General features: G+C 41.1%; 2 protein-coding genes across 2 annotated transcripts in view; one reads left to right on the forward strand and one right to left on the reverse strand.

The window, feature by feature from the left end:
* Positions 1 to 16,937, forward strand: part of ccdc174 (coiled-coil domain containing 174) — a 32,704-nt gene extending 15,767 nt beyond the window's left edge. Inside the window, exons 3-11 of the mRNA XM_080184198.1 lie at positions 315 to 415; positions 2,311 to 2,369; positions 4,168 to 4,345; positions 4,969 to 5,064; positions 7,135 to 7,271; positions 8,541 to 8,635; positions 12,722 to 12,875; positions 15,436 to 15,591; positions 15,913 to 16,937. Coding sequence (XP_080040324.1) covers positions 315 to 415; positions 2,311 to 2,369; positions 4,168 to 4,345; positions 4,969 to 5,064; positions 7,135 to 7,271; positions 8,541 to 8,635; positions 12,722 to 12,875; positions 15,436 to 15,591; positions 15,913 to 16,190 — 1,254 coding nt within the window. The 3' untranslated portion in view covers positions 16,191 to 16,937. The remainder of the gene's footprint in view (positions 1 to 314; positions 416 to 2,310; positions 2,370 to 4,167; positions 4,346 to 4,968; positions 5,065 to 7,134; positions 7,272 to 8,540; positions 8,636 to 12,721; positions 12,876 to 15,435; positions 15,592 to 15,912) is intronic.
* Positions 16,938 to 19,028: 2,091 nt separating this feature from the next.
* The window catches only part of LOC145339630 (cullin-associated NEDD8-dissociated protein 1-like), a 53,836-nt gene continuing 48,186 nt past the window's right edge, over positions 19,029 to 24,678 (reverse strand). Inside the window, exons 14-15 of the mRNA XM_080184143.1 lie at positions 24,456 to 24,563; positions 19,029 to 21,462 (exon numbers count right to left, since the gene is read on the reverse strand). Of these exons, the coding sequence (XP_080040269.1) occupies positions 21,235 to 21,462; positions 24,456 to 24,563 (336 nt within the window). The 3' untranslated portion in view covers positions 19,029 to 21,234. The remainder of the gene's footprint in view (positions 21,463 to 24,455; positions 24,564 to 24,678) is intronic.

Below are 24,678 nucleotides of genomic sequence, written 5' to 3' on the forward strand. Positions count from 1 at the left end.
CTTCAATTTCTGCTAGTAAGTCATTCCTGGATAACCATTGTTCCCTACCTAAGGTTGAGGTACACTGTTGGTGCAGACCAAACATTTTATATTCTGCTTCTGACTTAGGAATGGCAAACTGTGATTACAATGGAAAGCATTCTAATCTCCTGCACCTCTCACCAAGATGAGCAAAAATATTCAGCACTCGTCTGTTCTCTGACAGTAAAATTGTCTTATGATGCTCCATAATTTATTAGTCATTACCTTACAATATGTCCTATACTTTTTGAGATGCAGAGAAATGTTAAATTTATGATTTGTAAATTTAACAGAAGCCGAGTATCTGGATCAAGCAAAATGCAGGAGTTTTGGATCGGGCTGGGAAGGATGTAGAAGAAAATATTGAGGAACAGAAAACACTCTCAAAATCAAAGTAAGAGTTTCAACTGGAATTGATCTTTATCTTGGGTCAAAGTCCCAGGAAGGCATCTTGTCAGAGATGCTTCAGCAATTGAATGTTGTTTCCTATCCAAGACACCTTACTGAAATACACTGGCATTGAAAGGGAAAGGTTGTCAACAGTTTCTGACTGAAGGAACAGTACACACGTTGAGCCAATGTAATTTACCATGACTTGGACAAGCATGTGTTCTTTTGAGGAAGACGCATGGAGGTAGAGAACTGGGAGAATGGATCTAGCAGCAGAAATCGTTATGATAAGATGTTATGACTGCAGCTGGTAAAGGTGCAAGAGTATCAATCAATATTGTTATTGACCCCCTCTACAATGTGAGCAGGCAATGATCTGATGTTTGAACAGGTGAGGAACACTGTTACATGCTTATTGTTGGAAATTTCAACATTTGGCTGAGGAATGAACAAATAAACCTGGCTACTGCTCATAAGGGAGGATATCAGTAACTTAAGTGGGATCTGAATCAAGGTTTCTTCATTGGCACTGGGCTGTTCCACTCTATAGCGCAGCCTAAAAGTCCAGTGCTTGAATACTATTCCCTTATTTAGGGGATGCTTCTCGCATTGTTTTTTGGTAGTCAATCCATCTTGTAACTTTAACTTCCAGCCTCTATCTCTGGCACAATCTTTCTTTTCCTGGTTATCATAAAACATTCTGAAATGCAATCTGCACGTGAGGAATGCTTTGTAAATGTGAATGGTAAACTCTTTTTTTTCTTTTTTTGTCTCTTTTTTTCTCTCTCTTTTGTTCTCTTTTTTTCTCTCTTGTTCTCTTTTTTTCGTTCTCTTTTGTTCTCTCTCTCTCTCTCTCTCTCTCTCTTGTTTTCTCTCTCTCTCTCTTGTTTTCTCTCTCTCTCTCTTGTTTTCTCTCTCTCTCTCTTGTTTTCTCTCTCTCTCTCTTGTTTTCTCTCTCTCTCTCTTGTTTTCTCTCTCTCTCTCTCTTGTTTTCTCTCTCTCTCTCTTGTTTTCTCTCTCTCTCTCTTGTTTTCTCTCTCTCTCTCTTGTTTTCTCTCTCTCTCTCTTGTTTTCTCTCTCTCTCTCTTGTTTTCTCTCTCTCTCTCTTTTGTTCTCTCTCTGTCTGTCTTCTCCCCGCCCCCCCCAACCCCCGATGCTGTATTCTGTGCTAGTCTGATAGTACTTGTCATTCTTTTCAAATACTCTTTCTTCTCACACCATCTCCATCTTTTACTCCTCCTTTTACAAGACTTTAAAACTGCTTCTCTTAGACCTTTCCTCTATTTAAGATTTTAAAAATTGAGCTTACTGTTGTCTATTTGCTTTTGCCAAGTCTACTTGTCGTCTTTCTTACTTTTTCAGCATTGTGGTGTTCTAGGCTGTGGCTTTTCACTTTGGATCCTCTCAATTTAAAAAGCAGTTGAAAGGCTTGCATTTATTTTGTGACTCAAGGTGTTCCAAAGTGCTTTATAGGCCATTAAAGCTTTTATTTATGTGTAGCCACAGTTATAATGTAGGGAATGCAGTGGTCAATTTATACACAGCAAGATCTCACAAGCAGCAATGTGATGTTGATCAGACAATCTATATCTTTAATAATTTGGTTGTGAGATAAATGATAGCCAAGGTGCCAAGAGAGAGAATGCCCCTGGTTTTCTTTCAATTGGTGCACTGGACGTTTAATGCCCACCTGAAAAAGCTGATGGAGTCTTGGATTAAGATCTCATCCAAAAGATAGCACTCCCTCAGTACTGCAGTGGCACTGTCACAGTTCTGAACTGGGACGCTTTCAAATAAGGGATTTCCTTTCACAAAATCTCTCAGTAATAGTGTTTATGCTGTGTTGTAAAATGCCTTTTGTTAACTACTGTAGACTAAATTAATTTGTTCTTTCTTTAGACAAAGACTAGAGGAAAAAGCAAAGCTTTATGAGCAAATGACTAAAGGTGACTTACCAGGTAATTTGGAGTGTGGTTTCTAAATTTTGTTCAAATATTTTCATTTAATTCTGGATTTAAAAAATAACAATCATTGCTTTAGTTGAAGGATTTATGTGACATGATTTTGTGATGTCTCGGTACAAGGTTTGAATTTCATCTGGGACTGATAGTAGAAGCCTGAAATTGAAAGTGTTCCATTTCCCAGAGACGCCTCTCATTTCGATGAATGCAAAGTCATTTAAAGACTAAAAAACCAAGAACTTTCATTGCTTAGTCTCTTGTAATATGTGACAGGATAGTCTTTGATGTCAGTTAAACAATGAGGGTTCTGGTTGTCTGCTCCTATTAATTGATGCCCACTGGGTTAGCCGTCTGCAATATTGCATGCCTGTGGTGTGAATCTGTACTTTTTTTCCTCTCCCACTTCCCTTACTTTTATGTTCTGCAGTTCTTCCTCTGCCAGCTCCATGCACTACAGTTTGTTGACTTGTTCCTGCTGTCTCCGAGTTGTATTCCAGACTGTCCACTAGCAGAAGTGAAGAAGGCTGTCTCATCCTGCCTCCCTTAGGAGAACCTTGTTCCCACAAAGCATAACGCGTGCAACAATGAATTACAACAACAACTTGCATTTAACATACTAAATGGTCCTTTGCCAGGCACTTCATAGGAGTTATCCAGCAAAGTTTGACACCGAGCCCTGTAAGGAAGTAATAGGGAAGGTGGAAAGGTTTAAGAAGAGAAATTCAGATCTTGGGGTCTAAAACTAAATGGTGGAGCAACGAAAATTTGAGATGTACAAGGGACCAGAATTTGTGTGACATGGAGGTCAGTAGCAATGAATGCACTCTTTAGGGAATTGATTGGTTAAATAGCGAGAAACCAATTCCTCTGGTAAAGAAGGACATTTAGGAGTGAAAGCTAATGGAAATCTGAAACTTTTTTTTTTCTTCTTTTTGAAGAGTCCAGATAGCAGTTGGTGATGGATAGAGCCAGAGCCAGTCTTTACATAATTTTTATTTCCAGAATTACATTTGCAAGGGTGCATCTCCTGATCCAACAATCACAGTTTGTCTGTTTATAGGGGCACAACTGAATTCCTAGTTAATACCCACTGCCTGCATGTAATTAATATACAATTAACCCCCTCTCACTAAAGAGATGTTGAGGCTAGTTCAATTAAACATTTTCCAAATTGTAACCAAAACAGAAAATGCTGGAAAATCTCAGCAGGTCTGACAGCATCTGTGAATAGAGAATAGAGCCAACATTTTGAGTCAGGATAACCCTTCATCTGAGCTCCAAATTGAAATTAATTTTTGACAATAGATCGTCCACTTGGCAATATTAACTTTTGTTTCTCTTTCCACAGATTTCTCCTGATCTGCTAAGTATTTCCAGCATTTTCTGCTTTTATTTCAGATTTCTAACATCAGCAGCATTTTGCTTTGGATTTGTTTTATTTTTGGCAAGGGTATTTGGGTTAGGAAACCAAGACAGGTAAATGAATACAGATCAGTGATAATCTGACTGACAGAACAAGCTCAAGGGATTGCATGACCTATGCATTCTGTATCTGAGGCTGCCATTCTGGACAGAATTAGAGAAAGATGGAACCCAGTCTGAATTAGAATTATTTTTAATAAACTGCTACTTAAGAAGGAAGTGTAAAACCAAACAGCTTTATTTTGACCAGTGCCAATTGCTCCTATATATAGTTATGTATGAATGTCTTAACATCGCGAAGTACCAATAAATGTTTCATTCATTTCTGCCCTACTCCTCAATACAAAACGGACACCCAACTATCCTGTGCCAGATGAAGAAACAGAAAGCATGTATTTGGTAGATTTCACGCAGAAGATTTTTGACAAACAGAAACAGTTACAGACTCTACGTGAGAGCGAGGCAGTAAAGAAGGAAGCGGAGAATACAAAAGATAAGGATGCAGTGCCCGAATCTGAAATTCCACCACCACAGAACCCTGATGAGGAATGGTGAGAATCTAGAACAAGGGAGCTATAATATCCTAGAGTTTCAGTTGGCAAATGTTTATACTTGAAGCTGCAAGAAACAGTCTGAATCACTGACGCTGATAATTTTGTAGGAATGCTACATTTCATGGCCATTTGTATAGTTCTCATTTTGTTGTGCTTGTGATGCTCCAAGGTAGTAATGCACTGTGTGTATGTATAGAAAACTCAGGGATATGGTAAGCCTGGCTGGAAAACCCCCCACTGGCCTGACACATGGTTTAGGATTAAATCCTTTGGCAAGGCGCTGAAATGCTAACAGTACCAAACAGTAATGCTAATAGTATAGCCACCTTCAGGAGATGCTCTTTATTTCTTGGTGTTCAAACTTTACCCATTTAAAACATTACTTTTGCATTTTGTTATAAAAGGCCTTGCTTAAATTACATTCTTGGTTTTTACCTGCCTGACTAGGAGTTTATTATTATTATTATTGTTGTTATTATTATTATTACTATTATATTTTCCAACTTAGTATTTGGCTTAAAAGTGTACATGAAATGACTTATATTTGGCTAGGAGATGATTAAATAGCAGTTTGAACTAAGGGTTCTGTCTCCCCCCCCACCCCGCCCTCCTCCTTTCAGGGTTGACTATGTGGATTCTTTAGGACGATCTAGAAGATGCATGAAGAAAGATTTGTCAAGACTACTTGCTATGGACAAAGATCTAAAAGGATCAAGGTAACTATGAGTAAACAAAATCCGAAAATGTTTTGGTATTGCGTTTTTTTTTGTTCAGACTTCAAGCATCCACAGTATTTTGCTTTTGTAGCTGTGAGGAATGAGCTTTAACAATGGAGTCAGCGGCAGGCACTTTGAGATTTTTTTCTTTCAATCCTGTCATGGGCTGCGGTTGTTGCCCACTAAGCCAGTATTTGTCCCTAATTTCCCTTGAGAATAAAGTAAGGGGTCTACACCTCATAGGAATATCCACATGTTTAGCTTGATTGTCCAAAACCTATGTATGTATTTCTAAGCAAAATGTTTGTGCCTCAATGATCAATATTGGTATCGGAAATTGGAATATTTCTCTACTTTTAGTACACATTATTGCATGTATTATGTTCCTAATTGGACAGCAAGCTTTCTCTACAGTAGTTCAGACAGTATCCCATTTGTAGCAGTATTAATGGAGAGATGCATTATTGAAAGCTTGGTCTTTTGAGTAAAATGTTAAACCAGCAACCTCATCTGTTTCCTACAGTGGGCTCTAAGGTTCAATGTTGTTATATCAGGAGCATGGAGTTCTTCTAGTATCCTGATCTAACATTCTTCCTGAATCACATCACCAAAAACAGATTAACTAATCATTCTGATCGTGGCTGTTTGTAGGATGCAGGATAGCTGGCATGTTTGCCTGTGAATTATGAATTGTGTAAGCATTATGGATGGCTTTGGTGAGACTGCATCTCAAAAAGGGTGCATAATAGATTTGTGTTTTTTTTTTACCTTTCGCCTTAAGTGCACTTTTTATTTGTACTCAAAGTGATGTTAAAATTTCAGTCATTCAGTGGCCTCTTTGGAGAAGACTGTTAATTTATTGCTAGCTTCTGGGCAGTTTTGTTTGTGGATTTTTGTTCAAAAGCTACTTGATTGAAACTGCTGCAGAATCATTTCAGTGGGACCCTTTCGGCTGATGAAAATGGGAGATTGTTAGCTCATCAGAGTGAACTGGAACTTGAATCCTTTATCTGTAAGGTACAATCCACCATAACCCAGCCTCTTGTGCATTCTTGTTTAGACTTGCACCACTTGAATATGTAAACTACGTGAGCTCTTTAATATCCTAAATGAGTTGTTGCCTTGAAGTAAACTTGTCTTTCACACTATTTATTTCTGTTTAATCAACTAACTTAAAAAAAAACTATCTTGCAGAAGTTCAGCCTGCTGTCGATATGATCCTTCCTGCTGTATAGAATCTGTTTAAGGAATTGTGCAAACTTTTTGCTATGGTTTGTTTGTGAGCTCCTTTGCATTTTTTTCTTTATTCTTCCATAGGATGTGAGAGTGTTTGCATTTATTGCCCGTCCATACTTCCCTTTGAATTGAGTGGCTTCGTGGGTTATTTCAGAGGGCAGTTGAGAGTCAACCATATTGCTGCAGATCTGAATCACATGTTGGCCAGACTAGATTTATTAATTGAAATTAAATTCCACCAGCTGCCATGGTAGGATTTGAATCCATGCACCAGATGTTTAGCTGGGTTATTGGATTACTAGTCAGTCAATATTACCACCATGCCACCATTCTCTTTCACATTCATTTTAATTGAGTGGGGAATAGAGAGCTGAATTGGTTTTTTGATTATCTGGCTCTGCTTAGAGCTAGCCTAATGAAATTTTATCACACTGATGCCCACACTGCACAAAATGCAATTTTCACTTTGGTGTGTGAAGTTACCAAACAATACATGCACTCAGTCAGTAAGACAAAGTAAATTGCAAAGTACAGCCTTAGTCTTGTGCAAAAATGCAAGGTAAAGTAAATCTTAAAACTTGAAGCAGATCACAATCTATCCTGCTCCTTGCCTCTCTTCATCCTGACTGGTAATCTTCAAATCCAAGTTTAGTATTATCATGTCTGGATTTGCCTCACCATCATTTCTAACTTGGTAATTAATAATGGAACAAAAATGAAGCTCTGCTGCTGCTTGTTGGGAAGTGAGTGGTAGACAACACTGTTCCGTGATGCTGTGACTATAGGTGTTGACGTGGGTCTCTGCAATATGTCTCTGTCTTGAACTGTTCACAGGCAAGAAGTAGGAGAAAAAACTTTGCTTTCTGAAGACATGAGAAAGGAGCTTCAGCGACAACAGTGGGAGAAAGAGGAAGAGGAGGCCATGAGCAGACCAATAGGACCAGTGCACTATGAAGATATCCGACAAAATGGTATTAATTTTAATGCATGCTGCACATTTTATTCAGAAATATCCTTTAAAGTGCCCTTAGTTGATTAGTCAGCATGAACAAAGAAAATTACAGCACAGGAACAAGTCCTTCAGCCCTCCAAGCCTGCACCGATCATGCTGCCCGACTGAACCAAAGCCCTTAGCCTTCCCGGGATCATATCACATCCTATTCATGTATTTGTCAAGATGCCCCTTAAAAGTCACTATTATATCTGCTTCCACTACCTTGCCTAGGAGCAAGTTCCAGACACTCACCACCCTATGTGTAAAAAAAAACTTGCTCATTGCCCATCCAGTTGGTCACTTGCAGTTGATACTATTAGACATTACACTCTTTTCGTCTTAATTTTCTTCTATATTTTCCTTTTTTCTGTTTTTGAACTTACTTGTGATTCCAAGTTCACCAATTACCTCCTGTACCTTATCCAAAATGACTGCTCTTTGTATGTGTATCTGCGTAATAATATTGACACGCTATATAGCAAAGCTCCCAATGTATCCTGGTTGAAACAGCAAACTTCAGCTCCTCTTGGTTTTTAGTCCAACTCTATTAGCAACACCTGCAAAGTTAGAGCCCTTTTATTTTAGCTTGTTCCAAAGTTCATGCTTGTGGCAGTTGTGGAGAGGTGAAGTGAAAGGAGCTATTTAGTCTGTCAGATATCCTGGCTCCTGGAATTGCACATGACTTTGATCTTCCCAAATGTCTATTATTTTCTGCCATTGAGCCAGAAACTAAATTCCAAGTTTGTTTGACTGTTTTGCTTCATTCTTTTTCTAAGCTGTTTCACATTTTTTCTCTGGCCAAAACAACTGTCAAGCCCTGCCCTCGACTTTGAGTAAACTGGGAGCTGGTTAAAAGATAGTTAGCAGAATCTGTGGAAGGGAGGGGAGGTGCAGGGCTTTAACCTGCTCTGAAGATTATTGGGATATAATGCCAGATAGGTTGACCCATGGCTCCTTCATTTGATCCACTAGAGGAGCCTCCAATTTAAATGTTATTTGGAAACTTCGCATGGTTAAAACAGACATGGTTCAGAATTACGCAGTGTACTGTGTGTAGCTAGAGTTTGTATCTAGGCTGCATTTGCCACCTTCTTGGCTGCTGGCTAACAAAGCAAAGTTTTCAGAAACTTGGCAGTGAGTTGCTGGCCCAATTTGTTAGCTGCAAAGTGAGTTGCCAGAACCCAAAGTGTATGGGGAAAATAATCTTGAAAACAGATAACTGAAAGCTGACCTTTTTGTATTATAGAGGCTCGAGAGCTGGGTGTAGGTTATTTTGCCTTTGCTCGTGATGAAAGTGCCAGGAAGAAGCAGATCGAGACTCTTGATATGCTGAGAGACCAGGTACATTTCCAATGTGCGAACATATTGAATTTGAACAACGTGGTTACAGCAGAGACACTGGTTCTCACAGTTGCTCAGCTGGATAAGGCTATGAGTTGCTGAGCCAAATGGACTAGGAGCATTGGGCTTGTCAGGAACTGTCTGTGTTACTTTGTAAAGTCAGTAAGAAGTCTCACAACACCAGGTTAAAGTCCAACAGGTTTATTTGATAGTAAATGCCACAAGCTTTCGGGACTTTGTTCCTTCGTCAAGTCTGTGAAGAGTTCTGTTCAGAGACAGGGCATATAAAGGCACACACAGTACTGATTAGAATATGAGTCTTTACAGCAAATCTGCTATTCAAATCTTAAAAGTGCAGACAATGTGAGTGGAGATAGCATTAAGCATAAGTTAAAGAGATGTGTATTGTCTCCAGACAGGACAGTAAGTGAGATGTTGCAAGTTCAGGCAAGTCATGCGGGTTACAGATAGTGTGATGTGGACCCAAGATCCCGGTTGAGGCCTTCCTCATGGCTCAGTTTCTGCTCAGTGAGTCTGTGCTGTTGTGTGTCGTGAAGGCCACCTTGGAGAACATTTACCTGAAGATCAGAGGCCAAATGCCCGTGACCGCTGAAGTGTTCGCCAACAGAAAGGGAACAGTCTTGCCTGGTGATTCTTGAGCATTGTTCATTCATCGGTTGTCGTAGCGTCTGCATGGTCTCCCCAGTGTACTGTGCTTCGGGACATCCTTTCCTGCAGTGTATTAGGTAGGCAACGTTGGCCGAGTTGCAAGAGTATGTACCTGGTGGATGGTGTTCTTATGTGAGATGATGGCATCTGTGTCAATGATCCGGTATGTCTTGCAGAGGTTGGTGTGGCAGGGTTGTGTGGTGTTGTGCTCACTGTTCTCCTGAAGGCTGGGTAGTTTGCTGAGGACAGTAGTCAGTTAGAGGTTGTGCATTTGTTTGAAGGCAAGAAGAGAGGGTTTGGGGATGGCCTTGGCGAGATATTTGTCTTCATCAACGATGTGTTGAAAACTCCGGAGAAGATGCGTGACACACATCTCCATTAAGGACAGTCACCTCAGCACCTCACTGTACTGCAAGCCCACTATTAACCTCACAATACTCCACTTCTCCAGCTTCCACCCTAAACACGTTAAAGAAGCCACCCCCTACGGACAAGCCCTCCGCATACACAGGATCTGCTCAGATGAGGAGGCTCGCAACAGACACCTCCAGACGCTGAAAGATGCCCTCATAAGAACAGGATATGGCGTTCGACTCATCGATCGACAGTTCCGACGCGCCACAGTGAAAAAACCGCATCGACCTTCTCAGAAGACAAACACGGGACACAGTGGACAGAGTACCCTTCGTCCAGAACTTCCCCGGAGCAGAGAAGTTTCCAGAGAAGATATCGTAGCAATACGCGTCTATCTAACCTGTACTTAATGCTATCTCCACTCACATTGTCTGCAATTTTAAGACTTGAATAGCAGATTAGCTGTAAAGACTCTCATTCTAATCAGTATTCTGTAAACTGTGCGTGACTTTACATGCCCTGTCTCTGAACAGAACTCTCTACTCATCTGACGAAGGAGCACGTTCCGGAAGCCTGAGGTGTTTACTATCAAATAAACCTGTTCGACTTCAACCTGATGTTGTGAGACTTCTTACTATGTTTACCTCAGTCAAACACGGGCATCTCCACATCATGACTTTGTAAAGTGACAGATTGTACAATAAGAGGGTTTCGCAAAATATAAAGCGTACCATGTGAATGAGCGTGTCACCACGTGGAGGGAGGAATAGTTTTGGGTGGGGGAAGAAAGTAGCATAGAATATGTTAAGTAAGCAGGATGTGGACAGTGGAATACTCTATGAATCCTTGTTTTCTGTTTAGATAAATCATCTGCTGCTCATAAACGTAAGAGGGGGAGATACTGAAATTTGGAGTATTACCAATTTGGACAGACAGTACTCTGGATTATTGAGGAAAGATGTTGACTGATTAGATAAGTGAGTAATTCTGTGCAGTAGAATGTGAACAATACTGAAAGGAAGTCAATTCTAAATGAATGGAAGAAGAGAGGTGTGCAGATACCTTAATCTTAAATGATAGAAATATGGGTAGATATTGCTATGAAATGGCCAAAATTAGGCAAAAATAGGTATCTGTTTATTAGCATTTTTATATAATTTCACTGAACACAAACAAAGAGGTGACAAATTTATTCAAGGCTTTGGTGAAGTTGAAGTTGGAGCACTATTATAAAAAAATGTTATAACCATGGAAAGGATAGTATACCAGGAATGATGGTCCCAGATTCAATTGCCAGTCTGCACTTAGTTAACATACTGTGTGGTGTGGTGTAGTATTCCAGTTGTTACTACTAGATTTTATGACCATGAGTCAAGGAGGGGGCAAACTAGTCTAGGTTGCCCACTCATGATTTTTATTAAGTGACATGCAGTGGAAAGTGTTTCTGGATGTCGGGTGAGGGTGGAACCAAACTCAGCAGCCCACGGGCGAGAATCTGTGTATATAAAAATCTGACTTGGTAAATGTATTGTTACACTGTGTTGGGTTTAAGAGCTCACTACTGGTACTCCGAGGCCTGATCTAAAGAAAATTCAAGTGAGTTCAAAGCCCACCATGGGAGTTTGAGAGTTTGAATTCCATGTTCTTTAAATCTGGATGTGGCCACCAATAAACATGAGCATGAAGCTGTCAGATTGGCTTTACTGATGTCTCTATGTTAGGAAGTCTTGACATCCTTACCTGGTCTGGTTTATAAATGACTTGAGTCTCACATCAACGTGGTTGATTTTTAACTCCTGGATGGTGTTTGGGCTATAGAAAAGTGTAATTGCATTTAGCTTTAATTTAAAAATTAATTATTCCGTAAAACATCCTAGAAATTGGAAGGAGATTTCTTGAAGTCTGATTAAATTCATCGACAAGAAACGGTCAATAAATACCAGCGATGTCACAATGAAAATAATTTTTAAAATGCTGATTGCTGTCTGAGAGGGAGCGTTTGTGAAAAAGAAATAGATTTTTTAAAGATGAGAGATTCTGACCTAACCCTCTTCAAATGCTCACACTTAAGACTGCCTCAACTGGGCATGGTGTTGTACCAGAAATAGTGTTTCTATGCTGCAGTTGGAACTCAACCATGAATTTTTGGAAAAGCAAACCAAACAATTCAGTGATAATGATGGAGTCTGGCCAAACAAAAGAATTGGGGCAGTGGCACAGTGGTTAGCAGTGCTGCATCACAGTGCCAAGGATCTGGGTTCAGTTCCAGCCTTGGGTGATTGTGTGGAGTGTGCGCATTCTCTTGGGTTTCCTCCCACAATTGAGATGTGCAGGTTAGTGGATTGACCGTGCTAAATTGCCCCTTTAGTGTCCCAGGATGTGTAAATTAGGGGGATTAAACATGTTGGGTTACGGGGATAGAGTCTGGGTAAATCCTCTGTCGGAGAATTGGTGCAGACACAATAAGCTTCTTCATTGTAGGGATTCTATGACCAGCACCAAACCAAATTGTAACTCATATGCACTTAGGTAAAATGGACATCTCCCAGTTCAGGAACCTGCTTCTTCACACTGCTATGAAAGCTGCTATCAAACACCATCATAAGGATTCTCTAAGGCAGCAGCTGCTAATCTTGACACAATACAGTTGTTCACAGGGAATGGAAAAGGTCAAAGCAAAGTCAAAATGTTACTCTCAAAGCTTTTATTTAAGTAACAGCAGCGTTTATGCTGCAGTTACCATACTTATCCTCAATTCTTAGTGTAGCATAGTCAAACGCTGCTGTTACTTAAATAAAAGCTTTGAGAGTAACATTTTGACTTTGCTTTGACCTTTTCCATTCCCTGTGAACAACTGTATTGTGTCAAGATTAGCAGCTGCTACCTTAGAGAATCCTTATGATGGTGCTTGATAGCAGCTTTCATAGCAGTGTGAAGAAGCAGGTTCCTGAACTGGGAGATGTCCATTTTACCTAAGTGCATATGAGTTACAATTTGGTTTTTAACTGCCTTTCCTAAATTCCAGTAAGAGTTCTGGTGGCTGAATTTTGCTTTCCGTTACAGACGATGGATCAAAGAACCAAACGAGAGAAACTAAAGGAGAAGCGTAAAGCCATGTTGAATGCTAGATTGGCAAAGGTTCGTCAGAGGAAGATGAAAAAACTGAAAGGTGATGGAATTGAAGACACTGAAGAGTTGCCAGAGCAGAATGAAGAAGGTGCGAGCAAATCGTGCTGGGTGAAGCCCAGAAAATGGGACATGTGGAAGAGCACTCAATTTAAAACAAAGATCTTTTCCATCTTTGTCATGCTATGTATACAAAACATTGTATCCCTATGTTGGAATGTTCTTTTTACCTGGATGAGTGCAGCTTCAATAAGACACACAAAGCTTTTTCCTATTCAGGACAAAGCAGCCCACTTGATTAGCACCCCATCCATAAACATTCAGTTCCTCCACCACCAATACACCACGTGCCATTCACAAGATGCACTGCAGCAACTCACCAAGGCTCCTTTCAAAAACCACCATCTGCAAATTCTCTTCCAAGTTGCAGGTCATCCTGACTTGCCACTATTTAACTATCTCTTCAGTGCAGCTGGGTCAGCATCCTGGACCTCCCTCCCTAACAGCACTGTGTGTGTGCGTACCTACACCACAGGGACTGCAGCAGTTCAAGAAGGCAGCTCACCACCACCTTGAGGGCAATAAATTCAGGCCTAGCCAGTGATGCCCCATCCTGTGAATAAAAAAGTACTACGCAGGGTTTGCAATAATAACCCCTGAAAGAGTGGGAGAATGCATATTCCTTTTCATAGCGTCACTAAGAGCATCTATATGGGTGTGGATGTTTTATGTTCCTTCCTGGGAATTTGAGAGTGAGCTACTTTTCATAGGGTTGCTTTATCAGTTAAGTGTATGACCAATCAACTGATGAACGGTACTTTGACTGGGAAGATATATAATTACATTTTTATTTAAATTTAACAACTATGTAGTTTAAAAACTAGAAAATAATGTGTCTTGAAACTTGACTACATTTACTTAATGATACAAAGTCTTTATAAAAGAAACCAGACATGTGACGGACACTTTGACAAAGTACCGCATGGTAGCTTGTTGCATAAAGTTAAATCTCATGTGATCCAGGGTGCGGTATCTAAATAGATACAAAATTGGCTTCTTAACAGAAGCCAGAGGGTGATTGTAGAGAACTGTTTTTCAAACTGGAGGCCTGTGACCAGCAGTGTGCTTCAGGGATCAGTGCTAAGCCCATGTTATTTGTCATTTATATTAATGATTTGGATGAGAATATAGGGGGCATGGTTAGTAGGTTTGCAGGTGACATCAAGATTGGTTGCATAGCGGACAGTGAAGAAAGTGATCCCCAATTGGAACGGGATCTTGATCAATTGGACCAGTGGGCTGATGAATGGCAGATGGAGTTTAATTTATACAAATGTGAGGTGATGCATTTTGGTAGATTGAACCAGGGCAGGACTTACTCAGTTAATGGTAGGGCATTGCAGAGAGTTACAGAACAAAGAGGTCAAGGGGTACATGTTCATAGTTCCTTGGAAGTGGAGTCACAGGTGGACAGAATAGTGAAGAAGGCATTCAGCATACTTCGTTTCATCGGTGAGAACATTGAATACAGGAGTTATACAAGACATTGGTAAGGCCACACTTGGAATACTGTGTGCAATTCTGATCACCCTATTGTAGAAAGGATATTATTAAACTATAAAGAGTGCAGAAAATTTGCTATCAGGACTTGATAGATTGAGTTATAATGAGAGGCTGAATACACTGGAACTTTGTTCTCTGGAGCGAAGGAGGCTGAGGAGTGACCTTATAGAGGTCCATAAAATAATGAGGGTATAGTCCAGGTAGATAGTCAATATCTTTTCCCAAAGGTAGGGGAGACTAAAACTAGAGGGCATAGGTTTAAGGTGAGAGGGGAGAGATACAAAAGTGTCCAGAGGGGCAATTTTTTCACACAGAAGGAGATGAATGTCTGGAAGAAGCTGCCAAAGGTGGTAGTAGTAGAGGTGGGTACAATTTTATCTTTTAAAAAGCATTTAGATAGTTACATGGGTACAATGGGTATTGAGGGATATGGGCCAAATGCAGACAATTGGGATTAGCTTAGGGGTTTTAAAAAAAAGGCAGCATGGACAAGTTGGGCTGAAAGGCCTGTTTCCATGCTGTAAACCTCTATGACTAGTTAATTGCAACTTTTTATACAAATGAGATGATCTGATTATACACTGTCAGTATAAGGTGTTTCTGATCATGTTCCAACTACCCTACCTTGTTTAGTTATTTGAGCCTTTCAATTTTTCACTGGTTTACTTGCCACACTTTATTCCATGTACTAGCCCAGCCATGGGTAATGGATTGGAATCCTTCAGGCCCTGTCAGTGACTCCATGAGAAGCTGTGCAAGTGTGAAGTTGGGATGGCTGGCTTTTTGATCCTTTTTCTTAAGATTTTAAGAAGGAGGGGACAGGTCCATGTTCTGTAGCTCTGAGGCAGGATATCAAAACTACATAATGTGGTTCAGGCCCACAGGATGTATATTTTAAAGTATATAGTACTGTTTCAAAAATTCCTTCCTATGTTGGAGCTTAAGATGTTGCAGGAATATGATGCTCAACACTAAGAATAAAGTCCAATGTAAGCAAGGGTCTGCCCTTTACAATTCCTTTTACAATAAAGGTCTCAATTAATTTACAGCTAATCATGTCATCCGTGTAAATTTTTTTTCATGTGCAGATGAAGTGACTGAGGAATTAACATCCACAGCAGCAGAATTGGATGTAACACAGAATGAAGCTACTTGCCCAAGGAATAAGGTGGAGGTGGTAACACAGGAGCGGAAGGACACGAAACCTGGAGTGCCTCACATCCGGGAATGGGACAGAGGAAAAGGTAACTAGATTGGTATCGAATGGAGGGATTACACTAATGGAAGACAAATAGCATGGTATTCTTCAGAAAATGTAGGAGATTTAATTGGTGTTCTCTAAGTGGGGAGGTTGGGCATTATTCTGCATGGATCCCTGGCTTTGCATTCTATGAAATTGACAGATCAAAATGTGATGGACCATGACCAGCATTGAGATCCAGCATTCCTTAACCCTTCCATTCATTGCTGCAGATATGATTTAAAGTGCATGGTTCCTACTTACTTTGAGGATGCGGGTAATACGTCAAATCTTTTAACTTGTGTTTTATTTTTAATCATTCCAGAACTATTGTTTGGATACTGGACTAAGAATCATCCAGATCCCAGAGATGAGAGACCATCCGAGTTTGCACCCCCTTCAGAGTATTATAGAGATTTCAAGAGGTCAAATAACCATGGAGGCTGGAAGGGCCATCCCAGATATTCCTACCAGCAGCCTGAGCAAAATGGGCAACAACAGTACATAAATGTGGGAACATCACAAGCTAATTTGGAACCGGATCAATCTGCAAAAATAAACTCCCTGGACGATATGTTGTCTTATTACAAACATTCAACCTGAGCAGTGATGCGCCAGCAGGGCAAGGCCGTATTAGAGACTGTTCTATCCTTACCCTGGCTCTGGCTGTTACAGGATGCAGATCAGGTTAAAATCTTTTTTTGTGCTACATTCTGATTACTTTTGTTGAAGTTGTCAGCCCTCATTTCACACTGTTGTACTTAGCCTCTTGTCTTATCCAGTGGAGCACATTTAATCTTCTGTTTATAATAACAGGACTGTGCATTACTGTAGTACCATCGCTAGGCTTCTCACCGTTGAAATATGGAAGTGACCTAAATTTCAAAAATGCGGGTTTTAAGGCAAACCTTAAAGTGGGAAGAGGGAGGCTCTGGTACTATGGAGAAGTTGTTGGAAGGAATTTCAGATTTCTGTGATCTCTAGGCTAAGTAACTATATCAGTAATGGCATTGGCTTATTCATGAAAGGTGAATGGAATTCTTTTAACAGAACATGATCTTGACTTCACACTACCCCATCCCTTTTCCACTTTTAATAAAATCAAGTTGCTCATTTGCTCAGTGTATGGTCCTTGTGTTGCTATGGTCTGGAAAAAGAATCAAACTGATGCATTAATAGTTTGGTGAAGATGGCATAATGGTAATCCAGTGCCCTATGCTAATGCTTGGATGTAGGGTTTTATTACACACCATGGCAGTAGTTACATCTCTGAAATGGTAAGTTTTTTTTCACAAGCCACCCCAACTAGCCCCTTCCTCTAAGATAACCCCTCACATGGGGCTACTGCCTACTAAAGCACCAGCCCTTTTCTCTGTTCATTTGTGGGACATGGGCACCATTGGTTGGCCAACATTTATTGCCCAGCCAACATTTATTGCCCATCTCTATTTGCCCCTGAGAAGGTGGTGACCTTTTTGAATCACCTGAAGATCATGGGTTGTAGGTTTACGCACAATGCTGTTAGGGAGAGAATTCCAGGATTTTGACCCACTTACTGAAGGAACAGTGATGTATTTCCAAGTCAGGATGGCAAGGGAAACTTGCAGGCGGTGGTGTTCCAATGTATTTCTGCCCTTGTCCTGTATGGAAGTGGTTGTCTGTTTAGGAAGTGCTAAGAATCTTTGGTGAATTTCTACAGTGTATTTTGTGAATAGTGTACACTATGGCCATTGAGTGTCAGTGGTGGATGGTTGTAGATGTGGTGCCATTCAAGTGGGCTGCTTTGTCCTGGATGGTATCAAGCTTCTTCAGTAGTAAGTGAGAAATCTTCCGTCATACTCCTGACTTGTACCTTGCAGATGGAGGGCGGGATGGTGGAAACAAGCTTTGGGGAAGTCAGGTGAGTTACTCTGTAGTATTCCTAGTCCTTCACCTGCTTTTGTAGCTACTGGTTGAGCTGAGTCCAGTTGAGTTTCTTGTCAATGGTAACCTCAAGGATGTTGAGTGAGGGGGAATTCAGTGATGGTACCATTGAATGTCCAGGGGTGGTGGTCAGTGCCTCACATTTGTGGGGCATAAATGTTACTTGTCACTTATCAGCTCAAGCCTGGATACTGTCCAGAACTTGTTGCATTGCACAATGACTCAAATGCTGAAGCAGTCATGTTCAAAAGAACATGAACATTGTGCAATCATCAGCAAACTTATGACCTCATCATAAAATCCCTGTCATACAGAAGGCCATTCAGCCTGCACCAACAACAGGCCTTTTATGTGTAACCCCATGTATTTACCCTGTCAATCCCCAACACAAAAGGAGTAATTCTCAACTCACCTCTGGAATTCAGTTCATTTGTCCAAGTTGGAACCAAGGCTGTGACCCTGGTGAAACCCACATTGGGCATGACTCAACAGGTTATGCTTTCTTTGGTTCTCAAATTAATAGCTGTCTCAAGGGATGCATGCAAGCAAACAAGTGATGGCTAAATGCAGACTTTATGTAAATGGAGCAGATGTAGCACAGGAGGTGGTTATTTCAAAGAGGTAATGCACATAAAGAAGTGCAGAAAGTGGCATAGATTGCAAGGCAGACCTAATTACCAGTACTGATAACTGTTCTTGTTCAATACAGGAGTATTAAATATTTTAAGCTGTAACATCCCTGCCTTCCCCCCACCCAGGTATCCATGTAAATTGAAAGCACAGCATTTACAAGGAGGAAGGGGACAGGGCAGAGGGGAAATCCCTTCAGCCAAAAGTTTGAGAATTAGCTCTAAACTCTTCCTCATCCTGTATTTTGCTGTAGGTAGCAATCAGTCTGGTATTTCCTAGACCCCATGAACAGTTTTGCTCAGTGCTACACTATTGGGCAATGAGATTTTTTTTAAAAAGTACTCACTGTATTGAACACTTATGCATTGTTAACAAGGTTAGCTACCAGGAGACTTATTCCAGTAATTTGGTCTCCTTGCCCCACCCTAAATGACAGTACACTCCCATCTCCTACATAAGTGAACAGGACCAGGTGAAACAAAGCATAGCCATACTTGACTGCAGCTGCTGAATGAGAAAACAAGATGGCAATGGTCTTAGATGGGCAAGTTATATTATGTGAAAGTTTGTAAATAGTGGGATGAAGTAAGTGTCAAGAGGGAAAATGTAGACCTAGTTCATGTTTAACATCCATGGGCCCCAGCTGAAAATGAAGTGGTAGGACACAGGAAATCTTTTTCACCCTGCTGAGTTTTTGACACTAGTCATCTGATTGTGGAGGAAGCAGTAGTTAAAGGGAAGTCAGTGTGTGACAGAAGTCACTTACCTTGTGATGCTTTGATTTCTCTTCACTAATACAGGTTCAATCACTCAAGGCAGAGTGCAACACAGACTAACAGTAGATTCCCTCACACCTCTAACAAGGCATGCACAACATATGGCAAGAGCTCTCACAAACAACCCCGTGCTTCAATCTTTATTTTTATAATACCACTTGCTCCAAAATATTCATGAACTTTTAATATAACACTCCCATATTGACAATTGCCTTTGACTTTTTAAAAAAACTGGAAAAGTTGCAAACGAGTCACTATATTGCTTTGTGGCAGTTTTCCAGTACATTTTGTAGCTGATCAGGTTCAAAAAACATCACATTTATAGCTTGCAAACTGTTCAAGTCATCTTGCATGTTAAGCTTATAGATCCAAGATATCACAAGACTTATTTAGCAGCACTCCATCTGGTCCAGTGCTTGATGGGCAGCCAATATTTCAATTGGGCACAACTGAAAGATCAAACAGACCTAATGTCAAGCAGTCTGCCACACAGTTCTATGTATATGTGACAGTTGCCACAGCAAGGTGACATTAGGTGCCAGTAACGCATTTGGTAACTAATGGGTGATTTATTTACAAGCTGTGCTGGAGACATCTGCATGTTAATCACCACCACCACCCAGTCTCTACCCCATTATTTTTAAACTTCCCAAATCCAATACTGATGAATACCTGAAAGTTGACACCGGGAGCCCAAGTAGACTGCTTCACATCAGGATCCCAGGTTTAACAGTGCATTGGCGCAAATGGACTCTTCCATCCAATTCAGATTTTATTTCTTAAAAGAGCCTGGTGTTGTATCGCATGACATTTAGCATTAGCGAAATTAGCTGTGCCAGAAAGCAGAGGAGTAGAACATGCACGTGCTTTAGTTGCAATCCTCAGGGAGATAATTCACTTCAGTTCATTTTATAGAGGGAGAAAGTGATTTGCTTGCATCATTTTCATCCCCTAATGAACTGCTCCCATGTGGTAAAAATGGAAATGCTTTGAAACAAATGTTTCTTCCCTCCAACCCCATCCCAGTGTTATGAGGGGGAACGGGAACTAAAGCACAGCTCGTCACAGTCCAAAGTTCCTCATCAGGAGAGCATGGCTGTTGAAAGTTGAAACTAAAAAAAAAGATGCTCGGGCAGGCAGTTGGGGTAGTGGTGGTGGTCAGGGGCAGGGAATGCAGCAACCACCACTGAAAGGGATATACTCTGCCTGCAGCCTATGGCCAAGTGAAATGCAATCTGCCACCCAAGCCACCGTCTAGGGGATCAAGTCCCAAACTATTGTTACCTTCAGTTTACTTCTCATCCCTTGCAGCAAATAAATCATTCTGTCTGCAGTAAGAAATACAAAGAGGTTTGGAAAAATCACCCAAAATTGCCAGGCCAATGTGACTAAAAATGGTCCATTCAGATAGAACCGCAATGGTCAGGTTGCATTTATGTGAGCTACTGTTGCTGTGCCAACACGTGATGTTACACCAGGGTCTACATCAGTCTTGTAACTATCTTCCAGCAGTCTTGTTCAGTTGACCATCCTTTCCACTCCTAGTCTATTTCTTCACCCCCATATAGGTGTCTCTTCCCAATCAGTTCTTTTTCTGCCTTCCCAAAAGAGAATGGTACAAATGCAACCATTGCTGACAGCCCTGCATTCTCACTTGGTAAGTGGTTGAGCCTCCTAGATCATGCTGTGAGCACTACATCCAGAAAAGAGGCTGAAACATGCACTGAATCAGCTAGCCTATCATTGAAATGGTAGAATTCAGGTCAGTACTCAGGGTGAGCATATAACCTTTCAGCAACCAATAAATTTAGTTTCTGGACATAAGTAAAATAGGACAGCTGAGAAGTAATGCCAAATTTGAAAATCTTCTTTGGTTAGGGCGACAAGATCCCAGGCACATCTCCAACTTCAGAGGCTTCATTTTGTGCCTCATGAGGCCACTTCAATAATGCTCAAGTTAGGACCCTTCAATCTCTTTCCCTCCCACAGCTGTTTGCCCCTTTCTTCCCAATAGGGAGAGCGAGTCCAAGGACGAGCAACAGTCACCCTCGAGATTCCCAACATTCCAACAAGTAGCTGGATGTCAGGTGTGGCAGAGGGCACACTATATGGACCATGTTGTGAGCACCAACATCCAGAAACAAAAGTCATGCAAAGGCAACAGAGACTACCAACCCATTATACCAGCCATTGTGCTGATAGGAGGGGCTGCAACAACAGAAAAAAAAAACAAATGGCAAGATATAAATAATATCACACAGGAGTTAGTTATGAAGCCAAAGCATCTTGTTTAGATCCTTTTGGTTTGCTTTTTTTTTTTAGCTGAGGTCCATTGTTTCTGTACTACTTGCTGATGTGTTGTCTTTCTGAATGCTTTCAAAAATGGCCGCCATCTCTGGGTTGGACCGGATCTGCGATTGGAACTCCGCCATCAGTGCACTCTTCTCGGCCTCTGGGATGGTGAGTAAAGCTGCTACTGCCCTCATCGCTGAGCGTTTCAGCTCATCCTGCTTCTCAAATTCCTGCTTCACCGAGTTAGCCTTTACCTGCAAGAGAAGGCATTATACCTGTAAATGTGGATATGGCAATGTGCAGAAATACAAATGGGAGTCAAATCAAGGCCGTATTAAACCTGCAGAAACCACTGGTTAGGTCACAATTAGAATAGTGTCCAGTTTTTGCACATCACTTTGGGAAAGATATCAAGCAAATGAGCGCAGAGGAAAGGAAATTAAGGAACTAATTAACAATGTTTGGTGAGGCAGGAGGAATCATTTCCTCATTTGAGCAAATAAGGAAATTGGCATTGTGAGAAGACATGTGCCAGAGATGGAGAAACTGGGAGAATGGAATCCTTATAAGCAGCACAGCACGAGGAAATGCAGTCAAGGTGGCTTCAGAAGTTATTTTGGTTTATGAGTAGAGACTAGTATATAGATTATCCTCAGAAATGGAGACAGAGAAGCTGATGAAGGAAAGGAAGAGTAGAAAGAGGGAGAGAGCGGCAAAAATTGGAAGCATTACTGAAATTTTCTTGTTCAGGTCAAGAGCTGGAAACAGCACTATTACCCTCAACAGAAAACAAAGGGGAGTGAGAAGACCTGATCATGAGTGAAACAATTTCACCCATCTCAAGGCAATAGCTGTTATCCATACAGGTTCCAATATTAATATTGTTGATACAGGGAGATTGTACAAGGTTGTGAGAGGCCTGGATACAGTTGAAGAGAAGGTCCTACATCCCTTTGCAGAGAGATCAGTGATTTAGATTAACAAAAGCAGAAAATGCTGGAAAATCTCAGCAGATCTGACAGCATCTGTGGAGACAGAACCAAACTAGCATTTCAAGTCCAGATGACGCTTTGTCAGAGCTGTTTACAGATTTAAAGTGATTGATCGATGGATAAGAGTGGAGAAAACTGCTTTCACCCAGAAGGCAATGGGGATGTGGAACTCATTGTCTGAAAAGGGTAACAGAGGCAGAAACTCTCATTTCATTTAAAAAGATGTCTGGATATGCACCTGTAATTCTGCAACCTCCAGGGCCCAGTGCTGGAAAATGGGGTTAGGCTGGGTGGCACATTTTGCAGCAGAGACATGATGGGCAGAGTGGCCCCCTTCTGTGCCATAATCTTTTTGACATTTTGTTAATGTTCTAACAATTGAAAAAGGAGGAATGCACAAGGATGTGTAGAGAGGATGGGAGTGCAGTACGTGGATAATTCCTTACGAGAGCCAGCACAGATATAATAGGTAGACTGGCCTTCTTATGGGCTGTAATAATTATGGTGTTATTCTGTTTGGAGGAAGTTTGTGGGATTAAAAGTTCCAAGTAACAAGTTCAGCCAGGTGGAAGATGGTGATTCATGGGGACTGGTTGCATTTCCATTCAAGGCAGAAGCAGTGGATGGGCCCCCAGACTATACTGGAAGGGGGTGGAGGTATAGCAGGATGCCCATGGTGAAGAGACATTTAGGGACGGGAGGGCCTTCAAAGTGTTGTGGACGTAGGTGGGTAAGAACTAAACAAATGGGGAAAATAAGTGATGAATAGGGAAGATATCAGTTTTAAGGGGCAAAAACAAGCTGAAGTGACAAGTCTACCAGGGCAGTATTCTCTGTAGATCTTGGGTGAAGTAGAAGTGGGCTATAGAGAATTGAGGGATGATTTCCAGAGAAGATGAGGTCAGTGATTATTTGAGAAACAAGTTGAAGCTTTTTGGTGGGGGATATGGTCTAATGAGAGGTAGGAGGAGTTTTCAATAGAATGGGATAACAGCAGCAAGGTGTTCCCATTGAGCCATAGTTAACAGGTGAAGAACTGCAAGTGTACAGAACACCCAGAATAGGAGAGGGATAGTAAGACCCATGAAAAGGCTTCACTTTGGACAAGCACCTGTCCTGCTCATTACAAGGTAGGGAATATAGTGCCTTTAGAATTCTCCCCAGTGACATGACCAACTCTCCACCTCAGCTTTCGTTCCGTTATTTTCTCTTAGTCCTTTAAGCTGAAAAGGAGGGAGGGAAAGATTATAAAGATTTAAATCCAACAAGCAGATTGCTGGCTAATTATCTATGTGGATATTATGATAATCTTCACTAAAAAGTGTTCAGCAATCCCTGGCAAGGACTTGGAGATTTATTATCTCAACCCAAGGACACTGGTGCATGAGTTTTCCCTAGCAGTGCCCTATGTACCACCATCTTCAGCTGCTTTATCAATGACCCTTCTTCCATCATAAGGTCAGAAGTAGGGATGTTCGTTGATGACTGCACAATGTTTAGCACCATTCACGAGTCCATATGCAGCAAGACCAGGACAATATTCAAGCTTGTGCTGGTAAGTGGCAAGTAACATTCATATCACACAAGTGGCAGTCAATGACCATCTCCAAGAGAGAATTTAACCATTATCCCTTGACATTCAATGGCATTACAATCACTGAATTCCCCACTATCAACATCCTGGGTGTTACCATTGACTAGAAACTGAATTGAACTAGCCATATAAATAATGTGGCTGTAAGAGTAAGTCAGAAGCCAATAAACTCTGAAGTAACTCACTTGCTGGCTCTCCAAAATATTTCCACCATCTGCAAGACACCAGTCAGGAGTGTGATGGAATATTCTCCAACTGTTTGAATGCCGCTCAGACAACACTTGAAAAGTTCAATACCTCCAGGACAAAGCAGCCATTTGATTTGCACTCCATCCATCACCTTTACCATCCACTCCCTCCACCACTGGCATGCAGGGCAGGAGTGTGTGACATATGGAAATTTATGCACCAATTCACCAAGCCTTTCATGACAAGCAAATGCATGGGGAGACAACTACCTACAAACTTCCCTCCTATCTGCATAATACCTGACTCAGAACCTGTTCCTAGAGTGTCACTTAGTCAATAACCTTGTCTTAAGCTTTCTAACAGCACTTTCTAATAGAAAGTAGCTCAACACTATCTTCTCAAGAGCAATTAAAGATGGGCAACAAATGCTGCTCTTGCCAGCAATGCTTCCATCCCATGAACAAAGGCTCACCTTAGTAGTGCAGGTTGCACGCAGGGGCTCCACCAGTCTGTCTAACCTCTGAAGCACGGCACTGGGACTAACAGCTGACAATCGCGCCAACATGATGAAAGTCAGCATCTGCAAGCCAGGAAGAAAAATGAAGTTATTTCAGAAGGAACCAGAAAGTAAAATTCACAATACTGGATTGGGTGGGGCTGAGAGCTCGATTACCAGAGTCTGATTACCACCTGTA

Source organism: Carcharhinus amblyrhynchos, chromosome 3 (genome assembly GCF_965287045.1).
Source record: "Carcharhinus amblyrhynchos chromosome 3, sCarAmb.v2.hapA, whole genome shotgun sequence".
NCBI classification, from domain to species: domain Eukaryota; kingdom Metazoa; phylum Chordata; class Chondrichthyes; order Carcharhiniformes; family Carcharhinidae; genus Carcharhinus; species Carcharhinus amblyrhynchos.